This window comes from Balaenoptera musculus, chromosome 12 (genome assembly GCF_009873245.2).
Source record: "Balaenoptera musculus isolate JJ_BM4_2016_0621 chromosome 12, mBalMus1.pri.v3, whole genome shotgun sequence".
In the NCBI taxonomy this organism is placed as follows: domain Eukaryota; kingdom Metazoa; phylum Chordata; class Mammalia; order Artiodactyla; family Balaenopteridae; genus Balaenoptera; species Balaenoptera musculus.
In genome coordinates this window covers 30,246,188-30,268,809 of record NC_045796.1, presented here as the reverse complement: position 1 = coordinate 30,268,809, position 22,622 = coordinate 30,246,188, and the positions used below count along the sequence as shown (strand labels likewise).

The 22,622-nt window shown below is 33.4% G+C and overlaps 1 protein-coding gene across 11 annotated transcripts in view; it reads left to right on the top strand.

Moving 5' to 3' along the window:
- The window catches only part of EYA4 (EYA transcriptional coactivator and phosphatase 4), a 294,585-nt gene that overhangs the window by 218,196 nt on the left and 53,767 nt on the right, over positions 1–22,622 (top strand). For 8 of the 11 annotated variants that reach the window (XM_036871466.1, XM_036871465.1, XM_036871464.1 and 5 more), the window contains 7 exons: positions 5,077–5,201; positions 6,616–6,684; positions 13,710–13,802; positions 18,212–18,278; positions 19,514–19,656; positions 19,806–19,949; positions 21,671–21,750. In XM_036871466.1, the coding sequence (XP_036727361.1) occupies positions 5,077–5,201; positions 6,616–6,684; positions 13,710–13,802; positions 18,212–18,278; positions 19,514–19,656; positions 19,806–19,949; positions 21,671–21,750 (721 nt within the window). The remainder of the gene's footprint in view (positions 1–5,076; positions 5,202–6,615; positions 6,685–13,709; positions 13,803–18,211; positions 18,279–19,513; positions 19,657–19,805; positions 19,950–21,670; positions 21,751–22,622) is intronic. The other 3 variants (XM_036871467.1, XM_036871475.1, XM_036871474.1) reach the window with 1 other exon arrangement.

Genomic DNA, 22,622 nt, shown 5'->3' with positions numbered 1-22,622 from the left:
GAATATAGTTCTCTGTGCTATTTAGAAACGGGTCTCCTTTAAATATGGTAATGTAGATTTGTCAGAGTAGATGCTTATATTGAGTTGAGTATTTTTTGAAAACCATTCAAAATGTTTTATTGCAAGAATATGCATTCCTAATTGTGGTTTCACAGTGTGAAAAAATTAAAGTCACTTTTAAAAATGGGAAACATAATGTGACAGAAAGAACCTGGGCTCCGGCATCAAATAGAATTGAGTTCAAGTCTTGGTGCTGCTACTTTCAACCTATGAGGTCTTGGGCATGCTGTATATCCTCTCTGAGTCTCAATTTCTTTATCTATAAAATATGGAAAATAATATGCACATCAGTGTGTTAATGTAAAGATTAACAGAGAGGATATATTTGAAGTACCAAGCGTAGGCTGTGTCTTACAATATGTACTCAGTAAAAACTGGTAGCTGTTAAACATTTTCTGCTGTTGAACTCTAAGGTAAACTTTATATTTTATGTTACATTTTGTATGAACTAGACTTAAAAAGAATCTGAAGTTTAACATACAAAAGAAAGTACAGGGATATTCTTACTGTATGGTTTATAGTTTATAGCAATAATGTATAGTTTATAGCAATAATGCATGCCTGTTCTCTAAAGGCTCTATTAATTGTAAGAAATATCAACCCATTAAAATAAATTCAAGCAAAGGGGACTTACTGTAAAGAGCCAGATAGTCGCATTTTGGTTTCCTGGAAACTGGAATGTAAGATACAAAGGCTATTTTTGTTTTGTTTTGCAGGAGTGACGTATTCCTGCTCCTCTCTGTAGTGTGGGCTCCATCCTTTCATTCCTGACTGATTTGCCTTGCTTCCTCGTGTTGCATGTGGTTCAGATTGGCTGTGAGCCCCTACATTACCTTGCAGTTTCAGTAATACTACCAACCAGATGCTTCCCCTAGAACCCCTTCTTTGAATTCATCAAAACCCAGCTAACAATTTCTGAGAAAATTTTCTAGACTCTTTAAGTAAGTTCACACTATTAATAGTAACAACACTTCCTGCCCCACTCCTTGGAAAACTCGCCTCTATAATCTCCCATCGACCCATCTTGGGTTTACTAATCCTGTGGCGCAGGCACCCTGCGCGCCAACAACCACTGCTAACATCAATCCTCCAACTGATTTTTTTCATGACTCCCCAGATCAACAACCCTCGGTGCCTCCTCATTGCCTATGGGTCAAGAATAAACTCCCTGGCGGTCCAGTGGTTAAGACTCTGCGCTTTCACTGCAGGGGTCGCCGGTTCGATCCCTGGTCGGGGAACTAAGATCCCACATGCCGCATGGCACGGTCAAAAAAACCCAAAAAAACAAAAAAAAGAGGAATAAACTCCTCAAGTTTGACAGCACGTTCCCCTGGAACCCTAAAATGAACTTAGTGTGATGAAACCTCTCTGGCCAAAGGTTTTTGTCTTGCTTTGGCCTCTGCTCCTGAGTGCTCCCCTCTGAGGGCCCCATCCACCTCCTAACTCTTATAGAGCCTCTTACCTTATACGCAGCATTTATCCCAACCACTTATCGAATTTCTATACAACCCCTTCAGGCATAACCTAGTAGTGGACACGTGGTAAAGCTGGAAAAACCTATTCATATGTCTCCCAAGCCCCACACGCCTCTGGTCAGAGGGAGGGAATGCAGCTCTCAATGTCCTTCTCCAGGATGTGCCCCCAGGCTCTGTCTGGATACTTAATGTACTGTAGTTTTCTATGCACAGGATCTGCTTTCTCATTTAGATCATAATTTTCTTTGAGGGTAGGACCATGGTTTCTCCATTTAGCAAGCCTAACACTTGTGACAGTACTTTGCATGTAATAAGCAATTATTCATTTATTAGTTCAATTAAACTAAAAATATTTATGTCAGGTGGGTTCGGTAGGAGAAGATAAAATCATGAGCATTCGTTGTTTACCGTAATTAAGCCTGTTATCAGGAGTGTGCTACTGATAATACTTTTAGGGGTTCCTACTATTCTCCTCTCCTCTGTGTCTTTTTTATCCGATTGCTATAAAGATTTCTCTTTATCTTATTTTAAGAATTTGACTGTAATGTGCTGAAGGTTTGGTTTACTTTCTCTTTTTCTCATTTATTGTGTTTCAGGGCTTTATGGGTTGCTGTTTATAATCAAATTTGGCCATTATTTATTCTGAAATTATTGTGTCTCTTTCCCTTTCTTGCTTTCTAATAATATTCCACAGGTTACTTCTACTTTATTCAATATTTTTCCCCAATTTTTTGTCTGTCTGCTTCAGTTTGGATAACTTCTACTGGCCCAGTTTCAGATTTACTGATTTTTTTTTTTTTTTTTTTTTGCAGTGCCTTAAAGTCCATCCAAAGACTATTTTTTTTTATTTAATATATTATAATATTCATTCTAGAACTTTCATTTGGCTCTTTTTTGCAGTTTTCATTTTTTTCTATATGCAATATTTAGATGTAATACATACACATTATATTCATAATTATACATACATATAAAATATATATGGCACATATGTATATATGCCATATATGTACTTATCTATATACGTGGCATATTTATATGTTTATACCTTGTGTACGTATCTTTTCCTATAAATTATTTCACATATACACAATAGTTTTTTAAATCCTTGTCTGCTAATTCCAAATCCTGAGTCATCTACAGGTCTGCTTCTATTTACTGTGTTTTCTCTCTACTATGGGTCATATATTCCTGCTTCTTGTTATGACTCAAGATGTCATTCTGAACATTATGTACAAAATAATTTATAGTATTCTGAACATCATGTATTTGTACTTTTCTGAAGATTATGTACAGAAACTCAGTAGAGACTGAAGCATGGTATTTATTTTGTTTTATTTCCCAAAATGTCTAAGTCGTTTGTTCTGACTGGCTGTGAAAGCAAGGGTCTGAGCATTCAGATTCCTTTTGGAGTTGAGTTGAGCTGGAGCGGGACTGTGAATAACCCAGCTTCCAACCTCCTGAACAGCTGCTGTTTTGGTAGTTCAGTGTTTGAACTAGAAAGGCATTGACTGATGTTTCAGATATTTTTGGTTCATGTTTTTATTTATTATTGGCAAGGCCCTTGTACCTGTAACTTTGGTAAATTCACCCATTAGTTCTTGTAGGGTTTTTCTTAATGGATTTCTCAGAATATTTTACATAAACAATTATGTTACCTGTGAATTAACATTTTTTTTTATACAGCAGGTCCTTATTAGTTATCTATTTTATTGAATTAACAATTTTTCTTTCTAAGCTTTCCCCTTTTTACTTATTCATTTTTGTTTTCTCCCACTGACTGAGTGCCAATAAAATGTCGTGTTGAAGTGGGAAAAAGAGATACTCTTGCCTTAGTTCTGATCTTTCTTTAGTGAGAAATCATTCAATATTTCATCATGAAATAAGATGTAAGATGTAGATTTTTCAAGAATGGCCTTTATCATATGGGAGGCAAATGCTTTTCCTAGTTTTCTGAGAGTTGTATCATGAATGGATAATGAATATTGTCAAATGCTTTTTACACCCATTGAAAGTATATTCTGTTAATACATTGAATTACATTTATTGATTTTTAAGTGTTAACTTGAATTCTTGGAATAAAACACACCTGGTCATCATATATTACCCTTTTCATTGCTGGATTTTATTTGATAATAGTTTTTGAAATATTGTTTCATCTATGTTCATGAGAAATATAAATCCATAATTTTTTTTTTCTTGGAATTGCCTTTGGCAGACTTTGGATCAGGGTAATTCTGGTCTCTTACAGTGGAGTGAGAAGTGTTACCTCCTATTTTTTTCTAAAAGAATTTGTAAAAGGTGGCTTTTATTTTTCCTTAAATGTTTGCTAGCATTGACTAATGTGACCATATGGCCGTGGAGTTTTTTTAAAATGTTTAATTATGAACTCAATTTCTTTAATTGGTATAGGACAGTTTTTAAAAGTTGTTATAAGTTTTTATAGTTTGTGTCTTTCAAGAAAGTCTGATTTTATCTAAATTATTGAATTATTTGGCATAATATTGTTCATAATATTCTCTTATTATCCTTTTTAATATCTTCAGTATCTCTAATGATCATCTTCTGGATTTGTAAATTGTCTCTGTTGTTCATAGATTTTCTATTTCAGTGATTTCTGCTTTTTATTGTTTCCTGTCTTCTACTTACTTTGGGTTCAGTTGCCTTTCTTTCACTGGTTTCTTAAGGTAGAAACTTAGATCACAGATTCTAAACCCTTCTTTTCTTAGGTAACCTTTAAAGATATAAATTTCTCACTAACCACTGCTTTATTTGCATACGACCAATTTTGATTTGATTTTTCCTAAGATTTTATTTTTTAGGGTAGTTTAACACTTACAGCAAAGTTGAACAGTAGGTACAGAGATTTTCCATCTACCCCCTGCCCTGCACATGCATAACCTCCCCTATTATCAGCATCACTCACTGGAATGCTGCATTTGTTACCAAGGATGAACCTACATTGAAAGTACATAGTTTACCTTAGTGTTAACTCTTGGTGCTGTACATTCTGTGAGTTTGCATAATGTATAATGACATACATCTTTCATTACAATATCATACAGAGTATTTTCACTGTCCTAAAAATTCTCTGTGCTCTGCCTATTCATCTCCACCCCAATCCCACCCCTGGCAACTATTCTTTGTGCTGTTGTTGTCACATATTTTACTTTTATCCTATATCATAAATTACACAGTTCACTGTCTTTCATGAATTAAGAGAAAAATAAGATAATCTTTTGTATTTACCTACAAATTTACCTTTCTGTCACTCTTCATTCCTTCCTGTAGATCTGAGTTTTTGTATGGTTATTACAAATAACAAACAAATGAGGAAACTTAACTATCATGGAAGCTTTACTTATTTATTAATTTTTAATGGACCGTCACAGTCACCTGATTAACCAAAAAGTCTTAGCTGTGGGTTTCAATTCCTATTATTGTGAGATCACCTGCATACTCAGTAGAGTGATATACATAGTTTATTAAGAAAGCATTGCTGAAATTTCAACTTTTTCTCTGTTGCTTCCTGCTCCAACAGGTCTATGGAAATGCAGGACCTAGCAAGTCCTCATCCTCTTGTTGGCGGTGGCGATACTCCTGGTAGCTCCAAACTGGAGAAAGCTAATCTCAGCAGCACATCGGTCACCACAAATGGGACAGGAGGTAAGTGTACAGCCCTGAAGACACGCAGAATCACATTTCAGACTCTGTTGTGGCTTTACATGTTAGGGATCTGCTAGTAAATAAATATTATATCTCATAAGCAATAACATCATAGCATTATACTCAAGTAATATATAGTTAATGGATTATTTATTGTTCTGTTGATTTTCTTGAAATTTTTGCTCCTCCTCTATAGCTGGAAACATTCAGAAAGAATAGATAGCCCCGAGCAACATTTTGAAGGCCTTTAGCAAGGCTTTCTTTTTGTATTTGCCCTTGTAAATATTTTTCAAAATGTAAAAAATGTGGCCAAAGGATTTACTCTCTGATCTTAACAACAACAAATATAGAAAATGGAAAAGAAATTCCACCAGTTTTTGGTTTAATTTTGAATTTTAAGAGAAAGCCTACTAAGTTTTTCTTAAAAATGGTGTTTCTTAAAAATGGTTTTGGGAATAGAAAAATGTCCATATCTGCTGCATTTTCTTTTCAAAGAGAGAAATACCTAACATGTATTTAAAATAGGAATTGAATTTTTTTCTAGATACCTTTTCATATGATTAGCTCATAATTATGCCACAACATATGGCAACAATAATAACTATTTCAAATATTTCATCCTATTGTTTTTATAAAATGCATTCAACCTGTCAGAAAATACGATCTGATTTTTGCATCAGAATATGTATACGTAGAAAGCCGATACATATATACGTACATATATACACATATATAAGCTGCATTTTAAATTACTCACAATTATTTTGAAGTTTTGTAGATTTAGTTGTTTTCGTCGAGTGAAAAATTACTTGAAAATTGCTTTAATTTGTAAGCTATTCATATTATTAGATATCAGCATTTGCCACATCATATTTTCTTTTAAAGTTTCAGTAAATATTTATGAAATTGATACACCTCTTTCCATTTATTTTAGAGTAACTGTGAAATCTAAAATTTTCTTTGTAAAGTTGTGTGGATTGCAACTTGCCTGTATTTAATAATGTTTTACATAAAACCCTTTGTAAATTAACATTTTCCTTGTTGATAGTGTTTGTCTCTAAACATGCATCTATAATTTTGGCTAATTAATTATAGGATTGCCAATTTATAAAATTGTTTAGTGATAACTTGTGGAGTAAGAACACTTATATTTAAACCTTAACTTGGGTGCAGATAATAAGATTTAAAATAAAACAAAGACATGCACTCTGAAATCAGACTTTGAAGGTCACTAATCACCATGTATGTATATTTAACTGAACTAAAACATACCTGATAAACTAAAATGTAAAAGTTATACCATGCAGTTATAATTTTGGCAAAAGGGTCAGAAACCATTACAAGCACTGAAGACTATTCTCGTACACTGAGCAGGCATTCAGACAATGAACGCTTATGCTGTTCCTGTTCTCAGGGGACAACATGACTGTTTTAAACACTGCAGACTGGTTGCTGAGTTGCAACACCCCCTCCTCCGCAACAAGTATGAGAGATGATGGTACACTGCATGTGTTTGGGTGTGTGGATTTGCCCTTCTGGTTTGCTTTCTGTTGCTATTTCTGTTTGCACTCCCTTTTCTGTGCTCAGTACTTGTTATAAAAAAATTAAAAAAATGACATGAACACACCTTTTAGTTGTTTATTGATAACAGTTGGCTATGTTTTTCTTATCAACTAGTATTCTAATCTTGGGTCAGTAGTATTCTTTTCTTAGTTTTTTCATAATTTTGCACAAACGGGTGCATCTATTATTTTTCTAACTATCAGTTTATTAAGTGATAATTCAACACAACTGTCACGTCAATGAGCAGTTGAAGCAGATTGCGCCTACGTACAAACTCAATCTCCATAGCCTATAGACTTTCATAAATTAAATTAAATTCATAGCATGGCAAAATGATATTTCCTATTTTACAGACTTTAATAAATATTCCAATTAAAATACCTAAAGTAATATTAACATTTAAAAACCCATCATTTAAAAAATTACCAGTGATGAAAGCTATACATTTAAAATTATAAATTAATATTAAATCTCTTAAAATGTTTTGAACTATAGATATTAACTACATTCCTATATTTATATATATATAATATAAATAAACTTTCTCCCAAACCAAAAGTTAATATGCTATCAAAATTTAAAAATTAAAACAAAACCACATAAAACTTCTGTAGAACCACCCAATTCTAGGATTAAAAAGAAGAGCTCACAACCTGTTAGAAATGTTCATTCCAAGCAAGCAGTTAGAATAGGCACAGTTTGCCTGGACCTTGCTGTATGTAGATTAAATTAGAATATATGACCAGTGGATGAGAAGTACTCCATTATGCCCGTTATTTAAATTTTTATCATTTTGGTTTCTTTTTTTTTAATTCCACACTTAAAATATACTTTTCATACTTAAAAAATACGTTGCCAGAATTTAGTTCCTCTTAATTCTAACTCAAGGGTCTTTTTTTTGCAAAGAACCAGACAGGAAATGTTTTAGGCTTTGCAGGCTATGCTGTCTCTCTCCGTCTCACCTGTGCAGCTCTGTCACTGTAGCTCAGTTGCAGCCATAGGCAATACATAAATGAAGGAGAGTGGCCAGGTTCCAATAAAACTTGATTTATGGACCCTGAAATTTAAATTTCATATGATTATCACATGTCACAAAATATTCTAATTTTGATTTTTTTAAGAAACGTTTAAGATGTAAAAAGCATTCTTAGCTCACTGGCTGTTGTTCTATTCTGACATATTAATGTAACATAGGCAACTTTATAATCGTGAATGTATACAATCAATATTTAGTAATTTACATCTAATATCCAACAGAAAAATTTTTTTAAGTGTAAAGCATCAAGTTTTCCTAGTTCTTAGTATTAATGTTTAAGAGTTTTGTGACCATGTGGGAAAAAAAAGCACTTCTGTGTCAGGAAGACCATGGATCTGAAACCTGGCACAACATTTACTAGCTGTGTCGTCTTGGACAAGTTACTTAACCTCTCTGAGCTTTAATTCTTTTCTACAAAAGAAGGATAATAATACTTTACTGGCAAAGCTTTTGTTTTAAATCATATAATGTATGTAAATTTGGGGCAATATAAACCAATATAATTCCTTTTCCTTAATTAATAATTCAATAATAATTAGGCAACAGTTTTATAAGGAAAATGGAAACGTGCAGTGTGTTAAAAGACTCTCCAATGTTTGGTCAGATAATACATTTTTCTGCATTTAGAACATGTAAACTGGCTACAGAGGCAAACTTTTAGTAATAAAATGTTAAGTGTACATTGATTATTAAGGATATAGTCTCGGTGGCATAATGACATGAAATATTTAATGAATTTTAATGACTCTTTATGCCATGTGTTTATAACATAAGCTAAGCATTTGATGCACAATGTTTCCCATTGAGACTAAACTATTTTATTTATAATTCTGGGTTTTATTGATGGAATTTGATCACTTTATAAAATTATTATAATAAAACAAAAGACAAAAGCAAAAGCTAATTTAGTGGCTTTTCAAGATCTTTCCATTAACTTTAGATTTTCAAAAAGATAATTTTGATAGATTTTACTGATATGAATGAGTTAATAGTATCACCTTAATATCCTACCCTACTACCTTAGTGCTGTTTAAATATATTACATTACTCCTTAAAGTAATTTTTAAAGGGGTTCATCACCTTAATCCTAATTCTGTAATTACACCTGCAGGTTTATATTAGAACCTAGATTTTCCTTTCAAATTTTTGTCACTTGTGAAATTGTTAAGATGAAGAACTGTCAATAAAAATATAATAAATACAATCATATCTTAGCATACAGATCAGTGGTCAACAAACTTTTTTTTGTAAAAGGTCAGATAGTAAATATTTTCAGCTTTGCAGGCCATACGGTCTCTGTTGTAACTATTCAGCTGTGCTTTCATTGCACAAATGGAGCCATAGACAATATTTAAACAAATGAGCTTGACCATATTCAAATAAAACTTGATCTATGAACATTGAAATTCGAATTTCGTACAATTTTTATGTCACAAAATATTATTCTCCTTTGATATTTTTCAACTATTTAAAAATGCAAGAGTAATTCTTAGCTCACGGGCTATACAAAAACAGGCCGTGGGGTAGACTTGGCACTTGAGATGTAGTTTGCCAACCCAGATATAGATTCGTGTATGCTACTTCATGTATATGTATATACATGCATGTAAATGCATGCCTGTCATGTGAAAAGTTACTTCCATATATAAGTAAGATTCTAATTTCCCTAATGGTGTCAAGATACATGATTAGCTATACTTTATATACAAAATACTTAGATTTATTGGAAGTGCTTAGGATAGGGTCTAAATGTGAATTTTCACTTTCTAACTTAAAATGTATCAGGTTCCTATTATATGCCAGGTTCTGTGCTAGGAAATGGGAACCCAATGACCTATAGAACATGATACTAGCCATCCAGGGACCAAAAGTCTAGCAGAGGGAAACAGAAAAGAAAATAATGAGTGCATAATGTGTTCAAGGTGGGTGCACAGCAGAGGGAGGGAATATTTGATTCTACATGGAGATTAAGAAAATACTTCAAAGAGGAGATTTGGGGGAACCAAGATCAGAGATTCTGATTTGGGGGAACCAAGATCAGACATTCTGATTGGGTTTATGGTGTTTTCTATATTTGAAATCTGTAGAGCATAGAAAAGAATCTCCCAGAGTTTTTAATATATAGATGATTGATTCACATGGGATGAATTTGTTTCTGAGTATTATGTGTCTGTGCAGTAGAACCAGCTACTATTGTGGCTCTACTCTTTTTAGATTTTCTTTTTGGAATGAAAGCCATAAATTGGAAGCATCATCAAATTATTTTACAAAACTAAATGCTTCATGGATATTTAGAAATGAAAGACACTTGGTGCTCATAGGTTTTTGAGTGGAAAAATTGATTTAGAAAAACATAAATCATAAAACTAGTAGGCAATACTTCTTTCCTCCCTGCAGTGTTGTAAATTGTATCCTTCCTGATCTAACTCCTCCTGAACTTCTTTGTAGAACCTAAGTTGTCAGAGGTGGCTATGTGAGATTTTGTGGTTCAGGAAGGAGTATATTTGGAATTATATATATAGTCTTTTAAGTGGACACCAGTTTAAACACAGATCTCTGAAGATGAAATGTAAAATGTAAAGTACTTGGGTTACCTCTCTTTCAAGGGTTAATTAAGCCTAATATTGCAAAAAATGAACATTAGCATTAAGTTATGATAATAACACAGACTTCCTCTAAAAATAATTAATATATATTAATGTTATACTTGAGTTCTAAAGGTAATCTGAGGGGACAAGATTAAATTTGCTTTGAAAATACTTGTATGAGGGTATGGAAGAAGGTTGGGATGTAAAGAGAGAAAATCAGTGATTTAGTAGCCATAGCTGACAATAATCTCATACAATCTTGATTTAGTCCACAGAGATCAATTATTTTTGAAGGTTAAAAATAAAACCCAATCATATCAATATAATAAAATGACTGACTTTTTTTTACTATTTGGCTTTATGAAAAACATCTAAGTTGCAAGTGGATAACTAGCGTGGAGGGGGCCTGGCAATATAATTATTTCTCAAAGTAATGGTTCTGTACAAAGTGCTATATGTATGTAGATTTTCCATCCCACCTTTTGGGAAATGAACCTTGAATCACGTATTTCGAGCATGTAGAAGAATAAAACCACAAAACTCTCTAACCTAAGAATTAAAAAATGATTGCAGCTTTTGAAATCAAAATGTTTATTTTGTAAGTTTGAATTTTGTTCACAAAGAGGATGCTTTTCTTCTATAGAAGGTTATTCTTTCCATTTGATAGCATGAACTGTAATGATGTTGGACACAGTCCTTAAAATAAATTAAAAGCCCTGTTTAACTTCTGTGTTAACTTAAGAAAAATAGAATACAGTAAAAAAAACAAAATACATTTGAACATGACAGTGAATATACACTCATAAACTTTTGGAATGAGTATTTTTATAAGTTTTAGAAAATAGACTCATAAAACTAGATTTGTTTCATTGATGAACATCTTTCCAATAGTGTCTTGCACATATTAAATGTGTGGAAACAAAAGCAAGACAAAAGAAAATGGAAAACATTTCAAATATATTCAGACCTGTAGTGAAAACGACTTCCATTTTTCAAACTTTATAATTATCATAATGTTGACTTTATAGTCATTACCTGTTTTCTAAATATTAAGACAATTCTTTGTATTTTAACATCTTTTTAATAAATCAGCTAATCATATAAAGAATGCCCATTTCACTTCTCTAAGTTTTCTGTTCCTGAAAAAAAATTATTATTACTTAATATTACTTTCTTTCTCTATAAAAATCAAATCAAAATAACTTTGCATCTTACTCAAGAGATGTTTGCAGATGCTGCCCTCCTGTGAACATAAATTATTTTCTGTAGCAGCATGATTAATTTTCTCCCTTTTCCCTATTATTCAACTCTTACCACATATGAAAAATAAATTTGGATTAATGTGTAATGTTTTCCCCCAAATGTTAGCATCCATTTAACTATTACTTTTAAATCCATGTGTTTTAGTCCACTGAACACATCTTGATGTGTATGCTTCTCTTTATATACTTTCTAGTGATGCCTTTTCTCAGTTAAATGAGCCTCCTTTGTCTTTGACTAAAAGCAGACCTTTAAAATTTTAATGAGAGATGATTCCAGGATAATGAATGCAACCACAAACTCTCTCTCTGGCTTTTCTTCCTTCTCCTTTCAAACTCTCTCTCTGGCTTTTCTTCCTGCTCCTTTTGACCACCTGAAACTTTCAAATTGAGGAGATTATAATCAACACCAATACTAAGTTTTTGAAATCAAATCTCAAAGTTGGGATCCAAAGAAACAAAACTAAACCTCATGTCTAGCTTGGTTAGTTTTTTAGACATTCTGCTTCCCCTCTCCCCATTTCACAAGTGAAATATATATAACCATTAGTATTAATACATCTATTTTACAAATATTGCTATAGATTTAGACATGTTTAAATAGGAATTTAGCCATGATTAGAATTTGGAAGTTCTGACAAACTGTCTCTTATCTTAGTTTTGCTGGATGCTTTGGATGGTTCCTTTTTGTCATATGTCAGAAGTCAGATGGGGACATTGCATCATAGAGAGTAGCTTTTACACCTTTCTAAACCCTACTCTGGATCATCACTATACAGATGAAAGGAATTCTTGGTTAGTTAGTGCTGCCTGTGAGGCAGTGTGGTTTAGAGTTTGGATTCTTTCCAACCTTTACAGTTCGACTCTGAATCTTCCAGCAAATCTTCATGACATAGTTAAACCCCGGATGCTAAATTAACCCCAGAGCTCACTGAGGAAGGGTCCAGCCAATTCTCTTCATGTGGAAAGGGAACATAATCATTACTGCATGTTTCTCCATCATTAATTGCTTTTCTAACAGAGTAACGTCGCTGACTTGCTTGCTTGGTGGGTACGCTCTGAGCCCACTATTCTTTTGGCCATATTTGTCCGTGGTTGGCTAGTATTCAGCTTTCTTCTTTATAGTTTTCTGCTTGCTTCTGAAGTTTTGAACTGTGTCATTCCATTTATGACCAGGACACATAAGAGGTGTTAAGCAGAAAATAATTTAGTTTATTCCCTTGCTGCTGTGATACATGGAGCTTTGCCCACAAAGGGAAAATATGGTGTGACAAAATGGGTAGAGGCTTTTTCACTGCCCCTGCCAAACTCGTTGCATCTAATAACGACAGCGATGTATACCTCAGTGGCTACATCATTGCCAAGTGAGGATTCTGCCAAAATATACGACCTCAAAGGAGAAATAATATATGAAAGAGTTTTCAAAAGATACAATTACTGCTGTAGAAACCATCTCTTATTCTATGCTTATGTCTATAATGTATTAAAAATTGTTATACCATTAGAATAAAAAGCCCAACACCTTATGGCTCTTTTGGCTTTTGTAGAGGAGAAATTTACTGAGTGCTTCATTTTTCACCCACCATATGAATACACCCCTGGTTTCTGTATTTGCATATGCCTCATTGTATTCTTAAGCAATCTTTTTTTTTTAATGTCATCTTGGGAAGAATAAAATATAAGCAGTAAATCTCTTTGTTACGATTTGGATTAAATGTGCTAAAGACTGACTGACGATGCCTTTCTTCTGCCTTTTGACTATAATACCAGAGTGTGCTTAGGTGATTTAAAAATGCAAATACACGTACTGCTGTTTCACTGTGTAAGGATGACTGCCTTTAAAAGCCAGATTCGAGAGAACCAGCTTAGGCAGAAGATTTTTAGATTAAATCCTCTATAAATGCATGTCCATTTAGAAGCTAAATTAACAAAACTTTCCTCATCGACTCCCCAAGTTTTCTCTTGCATGCCCATGGTAGCTAGAAAAGCCACTAGTCGTACAGTCAGCATCTTCGATATAAAGTTAGAAATAAAACTCACATGTACTTATTCTTCTACGTAGTGTCTCTCCTTGCAGTCAAAACAGAGCCTTTGAACAGCAGTGAAACCACAACCACGACTGGAGATGGAGCGCTTGACACTTTTACTGGGTCAGGTAAAGCCTTAAGCTCGTGTGTTGTTCTGTACGCATTGGGGTCCACCTCATCCTCCTGGTGAATAAGCGAGAATTGGATTTTTATAAATTCAGCAATAAATTCGTTTTTTGGAAAACTCATTGTCATAAAATTATGCTTTTTTTAGAAATGATGTTTAGAATAGTTTTGCTGCATCTGCAGTTGACAGCAAAGCAATCCCCTGACTTTCTTATTAGAAATAAGCAGAACTGACTTCTTTCATAATTATTTTATACAGTGCTCAATTTAATTATTAGGTTGTAATTGTTAACTTTGTTCCTTCAACTTACCCATTTAAATGACATAAAAACTGCCTTCTCTCCAGCATTCGAGATGTAAAACTATCCATTTGATTCTTTCTAAATAACCTTGTTTCCTCTCTGGGTTTAAAAAAAAACCTTCCTGTGTAAGCAGCTGAGTGACAGGTATTAAAGGTTAATGGGCTGCAGAAGAGCACATGCTGGTCGCATTAGAACCCAGCCTCTGAGAGCACGACTTTCCCTCAAATGCTTCAAAGAGAACAATAGCGTGTCTTTAAACATCAATCCTCTTTAAATATAAATACCTGATAACTCCCAGGTGGGCACAAAGACACGCAATAAGTTGACTTAAAGATTTTTTTTCGTTACTATATTTCGTTTGGTTGATTATCTGGTGAAAGGACTTTTTTAACCTGAGGAGGAATTTGTATAGCAGAAAGATGAACATTGAACCTAGAAAAGTATTTGTGATAATTAAATCTTGGTTCTGTTATTCTACTCTAATATATTTTATACTTATTCATGTTCTCATATACAAGGATTTTATGTGGGTATGCTTCTCATGTAAAGAGAGCTGAGGTAAATCCTTGACTATAATGTCATTATAGCGTATATTTGATTTTTATAGATACAGATGATCCCGTTTCATTGGTTCACACTGATTGGAAGCAGCTGCCATGTATTCACATAAATATTAGTACTCCAAACAGAAAGATATAATAATTTATACACTTTGTATAGAGAAGCATGTGTCCTAATTCACATCCTCTCTAGCAATTCTCTTGCCTCTTAGCAGATAAATAGGTACCAACTTACCCTAGCATTTATATTACTTACCATAACTGTTGTAAACTTTCTGCAAAGTAAATGCATGTATGAACACAGTTTTTAAGGATAGGAATGAAATTAAGTGATCGCTGACATACTTAAATAGCACACTACAAGTTAATGAAAGCTGAATGAAAAAATTATGGGATGTTAGCTCCAGAAGGAATTTCAGAGACCTGCGATGATCCGTTTTATAGGCAAGAATATGGAGGCACAGAGAAGTTAAAGGTGGTTAAGGCCATACAGTCAAGGCCTCACAGGTGGTCACTGGTATAAATGATTCTAGAATAATGTCCTGGTCAGTCCAACAGTCTTTTCTTTAATACCCCACTGGAAAATATAAAGATGGAAAAAGAAACAGGTGTGACTGTCAAGCCGTCTGGAATTTACTCATATTATATTTACAAATAGTTTCCCAGTTTTCTTTTAAGAATTATCTAGGGCTGTGCTGTCCAGAAAAGTAACCACTGGTCATATGTGGCTATTTAAGTCTAAATTAAATACTATTTGGTAAAGCAAAAATTTTTTTATCTAGTCACATTAATTACATTTTAAGTGTTTAATAGTTGTATGTGGGGTCTTTTAGTGGCTACCATATTGGACAACTCAGATATAGAACATTTCCAACGCCATGGACCAAGTTCAATTAGACAGAGTGCTTTAGGTCAGGGATTCTCAACAGCACCACTATTAAAAACTTGGCTAATTTTTTATTGTCGGAGAGCTGTCCTCTGCATTGTAAGGTTTTTAGCAGCATCCCTGGCATCTATCCCAAGTTAACAGTAGTTTTCCTCAGTTGTGACAACCAAAGATGTCTTCTAGCATTTTAAATGTTCCCTGGCAGGTAAAATTTCCACCCATCCCCCAACTTCATCTCCCACCTCTCATCCCATTGAGAGTCACTAATCTAAGGTGTTACAGTAATAAGGGTAAAACCTCAAAATTGCTTGACACCACCATATGAGAATCTGATAATATTCATTAAAAATGTGTTTCAATTAATTTTCAGGACATTTTGAAGACAAGCACTTTTGCTAACTTTTGTATGCAGAAATGATGGAGTATAATGAGTTGAGTGCTTTGCATACATCTCTTGATTAATTAAATGACAATGGGGAATAAAAGGAAGGTCTCCTAAATTTGTACATGGTATTCCAGAAATCATACTGGAAAGATTAGGCTGTTCTGTGTAGGAACGGTCTTTACTTTGATCAGCATAATCTCAGCTCACTTTAATCCAATTTTGTTGTTGTTTTCAATTATCTGCAGATTTATTAGTTAGAATAAAATATATACAGCTTCGTTAAGAAGCATAAACTTTCTAAGTTTTATGTAAACATAGTTTTCTGAGTCAAAGGTTTTGTTTTCTACCTAGAAAATGAACATATAGACATTAATATGAAATTTTAAAGGTTGAGGCTTTATACTGTTATGGATACATTATTCTAATGATATCTAGATTCATTCATTAGAGGGAAGAAGCATCCTATGTATTCAGATTTGTGTTCATATATGTGAGCCTTTTCTTCTGAAATAATTTTGTTCTTTGACTAATTCAATAAAAGCTGAATGTTTCTTTTCATTATTTGATGTTTCTTTAGAAAAGCCTTGAGTTTCACAGTCTTGAGAATAACTGATTAGTATAGTCTGAGTCTTGAGTGTACCACAATGAAGTTTTATAAATGAAACAAAAAATGTGGAATTGAGCCTTACTTAAGTATATTTCTGCTAAATAGAGTATAATTATTGCGAATCAATGAATCAGACTGAATTTCCTGTGCAGTACACTGTTGCTATTATGTAGTGTATGTTTCGTGCCCATAGTGTGAGAGAAAAGGCCTGTTCTCATTGAGTTGATTTGAAAGTCTTAAACATTCTTTATGTTTTTAATAAATAAGTAGAAAATGAATGGTTCAGTGGTCCATGTATTTTCAAATACGCATAGCAAATTCACTTAAATTTGGTTGCTGAAAATATTTAGAACATAACACCTCTAATCATATTCAGTGATTGTCAAAATTGATTCATAATATTCTTGAAAATATACTCTCTGCATTATTGCTATGAAAACTATAATATACTCTCCGTACTCAGAGCTTACAGTCTCAATAGCATTTTAAATACATTAAATTCTATGTGTTTATGAAGCAATAGATCACAAGGGTACTTAATAGCATTTGGATATAGAAATATATCATGTTTCATAAAATAGTTAGCAACCTAAGCCTATTTGTCACTTTTACAATTCTAAAAGTTTAGCTCCAGAATTATTATGAACAACTTAGAAAAGACATAGTACTTTGAAGTATAACTATGATTGATTAGACTAAACTAATTCCAGCACTGCATTGTATACTACTTTAATCTTTTTGAAAAGTGAATGAACAGCAGATGGCCTAATAAAGACACTCTGTGTGCTTGCCCAGTATGGATTGGCTCTGAAGGGACTGCCTTAACACTTTAGGGTCCATATATTTGCAATACATCTGTCTTAGTCAAGGCAGATGGTTAAAGGAAAGAGAAACTTCCAAACTTTTGGATACATTCCAGTTTGGGACTGCATGTTTGGCTGAAATGTTAATAGGACCTGATTTTCACCTTTAAGTTCTTCTCAAAAAAGTACAATCTCTGATAGTTCAAAATATATTTATAAATATGATTGCTGCTGCTTCTTGCAGTTACGTTTTTTTTTTTTTTAATGTTGCATTATCACCCATGCTTTCTGTGTACATTCCAATTATTATTAGAATTATTTGGACCCTGCATTTTTAACTACTCATTGGATTGGCAAAATGAAAGGAAAGAGAAAACGATATCATTTTACAACTTGAAAATGAAGGTTGAAACATCATATTTTTCTTAATTTTTATTATATTTCTATTAGAATAAATACGCAGGAAGAGCAATATATTTGGAATTTAAAACATAAAGTCTGCAAATTAAAAAATTTACCTTTATATCATGAAAGCTTAATTACCTATAGTCAAGGATATTTATTCATAGCATATTAATACGTAAGAGCATGCTACGGATTTAAGAAAATGGAGGAATGATGAAGGGAAATGATTTGTGAAAAAAGTTCGTGTCATGCTCCTAGCACATATGTGAAACAGCTTAATTAGAAGAAAATGTTTAGGCATCTGTTTCTGTCTAGAAAATGAATGAATTTTCTGTTTAGAAAATGAATGAATTTTTTGAAACATATCTCTAACATAGTCATTTCTTGAAATAAGTTTTGCACACTCCAGTGAAATATATTTATAAAGCAACCTTTTTTTTGCACTGGTTTTTGTGTCTTACAGTAATAACAAGTAGTGGCTATAGCCCCAGATCAGCGCATCAATATTCCCCACAGCTGTATCCTTCCAAGTAAGTGGTCAGTAGTCTTTCAGATTTGTTAGAATAATTTTCCAGCATTATCTTGATTAATCATGTTTACACAATATAACAACTTTAAATCAGGATATATTTATGTATATAAATGTTATAGATAAGCAGTTGAATTGATAGATACTTGGATAGATTCATTGGATAGATTAGACATTAGGTAAATACCCTTCACAAGTCTAGGAATACCCTCACTTATATCTAGACAATTGCTTTAATTCTGGATATTTATATACTTTGAGGAAAGCATCAAGCTCAAACCGGAATACACAGATTTTTTAATGAAAATCAAAAATGCTGACTAGTTTAAAGAAAATCTAAAAAGATTACATTTTATTCAAACATCAACACTTCATAATTTGTTCCATCATTACAGTATTTTTATTGGATTTCAAGTTCTAATACACATTTTTGAAAAATATGCACTATTGCTTTTATAACTAATGTGGTCAACTTTCTGAGGGCAGTGGTAGAAATTTCAAGTTTAACTACATTGGGTGTATATCTGAATTTGGTTGCCATCAGCCAGATGTGTCAAGATTTTGGATTCCTGATCATGTACATTTAAAAGTTATTTTCCACAGCAGCTAGAGTGTTTATCCTTAAGTATAGGCTAGAGATTGGATATCCATTTTGGGAACATTCCATAAGATGTGGCATGATGAAGGGAATGGCATTCCATTTCTTTTCGGGAAGCTGCCTACTTTTTAATTTTTTTAAATTTTATTTATTTATTTATTTTTTACGATTTCTAGTTCTCTGTAGAGAATTCTTGGTAGGGCCTTTAATGACCTTTGTAGTCATTACATAGCATTGGGTCATGCATGGTAACAGGAAATATGCTCATGAGTGTACTAATTAACTGGCCTGGGCTTCACTTTCCTCATCTACATATCAGTTGGAATACTATTTCGAATATAAGCAATATAGGCCTGGAAGAGACTTTAGGTGTGATATCTAAACCAAAGTTTTCTTTTCACAGGTGAGGTGTAGACTTAGCGAGTTTAAATTATTTGTCCAAGGTTAACTAGACTGGTTTGTAGCAGAGCCTGGGCTCCTGACATTCAGACTCCTGTCCTTTTCCATATTGTTAAAATGATATTATGGATAAAGAAGAGGATTACTTCCGGGCTATTATCAGGTTTCACTGAATCTAAGCTGTCTGAATTAATATGCAGTCTTTGTTGCCACAGTAATGCTATTTTTCTGATATTTAGGCCCTATCCACACATTCTTTCTACACCAGCAGCTCAAACAATGTCTGCCTATGCAGGCCAGACTCAGTATTCGGGGATGCAGCAGTCAGCCGTCTACACAGCGTACTCACAGACAGGACAGCCCTATAGCCTGCCCACTTACGGTATTTCACATCTTCTCTCTTCTTCTTTGGTTATAAGCATGTAATCCTGCTGGCTAGTAGTTGTATAGTCTAATATATTGATATGTTACAACTCAGAAGTAAGATCACTTTACTAATGAAATGGGTTGCACATGGCGTTTTCCAAACAGATCTGGGCGTGATGTTACCAGGCATCAAGACAGAGGGCGGACTCTCACAAACTCAGTCGCCGTTACAGAGTGGGTGCCTCAGTTACAGCCCAGGGTTTTCTACCCCGCAGCCAGGCCAGACACCTTATTCTTACCAGATGCCAGGTAAGTACCACACAGGGAACATGTTATATGAGAAAGAATTCTGTGAATGAGACTCCTTGGCTTCAGACTAGGAATACAGAGTCATGAGGACAGTTTTAAATCTTACCACTGCTCACACGACATCATCAGAAAAGACAAATAACTAGGAAGAAACATGATGAAAAGAGTTCAGTATACATCAAGAAACATGACCCTTATCAAAGTTAAATATTTAAGTTTAAGTTGCATAAAATTGGCAGGAAACTAAGTCCAAGCAAAGCAACCACCAAGCCAGTCGCCACGCCAGTCACATGTTTGGCATCTATTTAAGTCATTTCAAAGATACATGACAAAACCCAGTATTTTCTTGTCAGGATTCCTTACATACGTAATGCTGTTTTGATTAAATTTAAAATTGAATTAGCACTTCTCTAAGTCCCATTTATTGTTGAATAATTGAAGATTTTTTTGTTCATTTCTAAAATACCTCTCCCCTGTTAATACTATATTTCTTGAATAGGAATATTTAGATAATTTGTACCTCCGCCTTAAAAATTTTTTCTCCATGTACGATCATTATTTAATTTTTCTTTTTGTTTTTGTCTCCAATTAAAAATTATTTTTGAACATCATGTAGTAGTTGCAGAAAATATTTTAGTGACATACTAAAAACATTAAAAGGTTATTTCCTGTCTGTCATTTTTTCTATATGGTTAGTCATAGTTTGGGGGCTATATTAACATTATTTGAACCAACTAATATTGCCATTTTAGTTGACTGACTAAAATGAAATAATTACTTAGACCTTTTTGGCTGAAATGACTGGTCTCTTTTTTCCTTATAACGTTGGTAGATACATATATGCATACATGCCTCAACCACAATAAGCCACTGTGGAAAATGCCATAGAGACATATCCATTTATTCCCCAGAATACTTTCATATCGGATATTCCAGGCCATGTCAGTTTGTGCTGATTACCTAATACTATTGCTATTCAAGACACATTGATAAAACAAATAATCAGCTGCATCAATAGTCTTTTATTTTATTCCTTAACAAGTACATTCCATGAGAACATTTTTTTTTTGAATCTGTAAATTGATAGTTCACTTGTTTTTGCTCTAATTTAAAAAATAATTAAATAACTTTCAGACCTTGTCGTAAAATTTTAGAAGGTCGTCAAACCTTAGATGATTGCAGTATAAACAGTTCTCCCTTGGGTCTGAGCCCTAGCTCACAGCATTTTTTGTTCTAAAGAAAGGACATAGAGGAACAAAAAGATGGGGAGCTGGAAGCATGAACTCTAAATGGATTCCATGTGTTTATTTCCTAAGCTAGCCCCAGCCAAATGTTTAAACTTGAGTAGTTTTTGTATGTATATGCAGTTGATATGACCACTGGAAAGTTCCAGTAGTTTCCTGGAAGTAGTCTCAGTATGGATAATATCTTATTCTTTGAGTACTTCTGTACGTGTAGATATTGACCCTTGAAGGTTAGCCGAGTCCTTGGTAAGACTGTTCCCACAAGCTCCTGTTTACCTCTATAGACTTCTAAAGAAAAGACTTTACCTGTTGTCACAAGACAGAGCTAAGGACATTTTCCTTAGAAATCTCTCAATTTTAAATCTCACTGCCTCAACAACAAAATTTAAAATATATTCCATTGAATTCTGCAAAGTGAAATATTTTTAATATTTTTCAAGAAATATTTTTAAAATGCAATTTGTTCTTTACCTCTAGGTTCTAGCTTTGCACCATCATCTACTATTTATGCAAATAATACAGTTTCCAATTCAACGAACTTCAGTGGTTCACAACAGGTATAGTAGCTTTTTGTCTTTATGCTTTTATATATGTTTCAGATTTTTGAAGAATAGTATCAGGTTAGTAAGATTTATGTATTTAAAATTAAGATGGCATTTCAGGGTAGTAAAAATTAGCTATCTGGAATTCTTTGGATTTGTGTAATTCTGGATGTTTCAGTTTTCCTGATTGCTAAAGTTTTGCCCTTTAAACATTTAAGCCATGATTGTTTTAGTCATTTGACAGGAAATTACAGAATCTATTGCATATTTTCCTATTATCTTAAGCTATACTAAACATAATTTTATTTTTTCTTGATAAAACAGTTATTATGAAAATTCATAAGTTGAGCTATAATCAATAATCAGATTATGATGTAGACTATAAAACACTCTTGGTCCAAAACCAAATCATTTGTTCCTAAACAAAATATCTCTCAAATTACTACTGGCTTTTATTTTTTAGTTCTATGATTTTTTTTTTTTTGATAACTGTTAAATTCCTACTCTCCTGACAGCTGTAATTTTTTGCTTTTGTCACCCACTCTACGTGCTCCTAGAATTCCTTAGTCCTCATAGTGATGTTTGCTTAATATTTTTCTGTGTTTTGAAACCTGCGATTGTTTTTAGAATCGTGTTACAATTATGTGTGGAGCAAGCGTGGCTGTGCCTGAATGAGTGAGTTAGCATGGAACGACATGAATTTGTGATATATTCAGAAAGTTTTGTCCCTATTTCCTGCTTCTCAGTCATGTTCAGAGTAGCAGAGGTGGAAGGGTAGCTGATTTCATGGGTAAGCAATACACTATTTAACATGATCGCTGGACTTCTGTACATTCTAAAATATAAGTTACTGATTAAGTGTTTGCTCTTTGGATTTACTGAAGGAA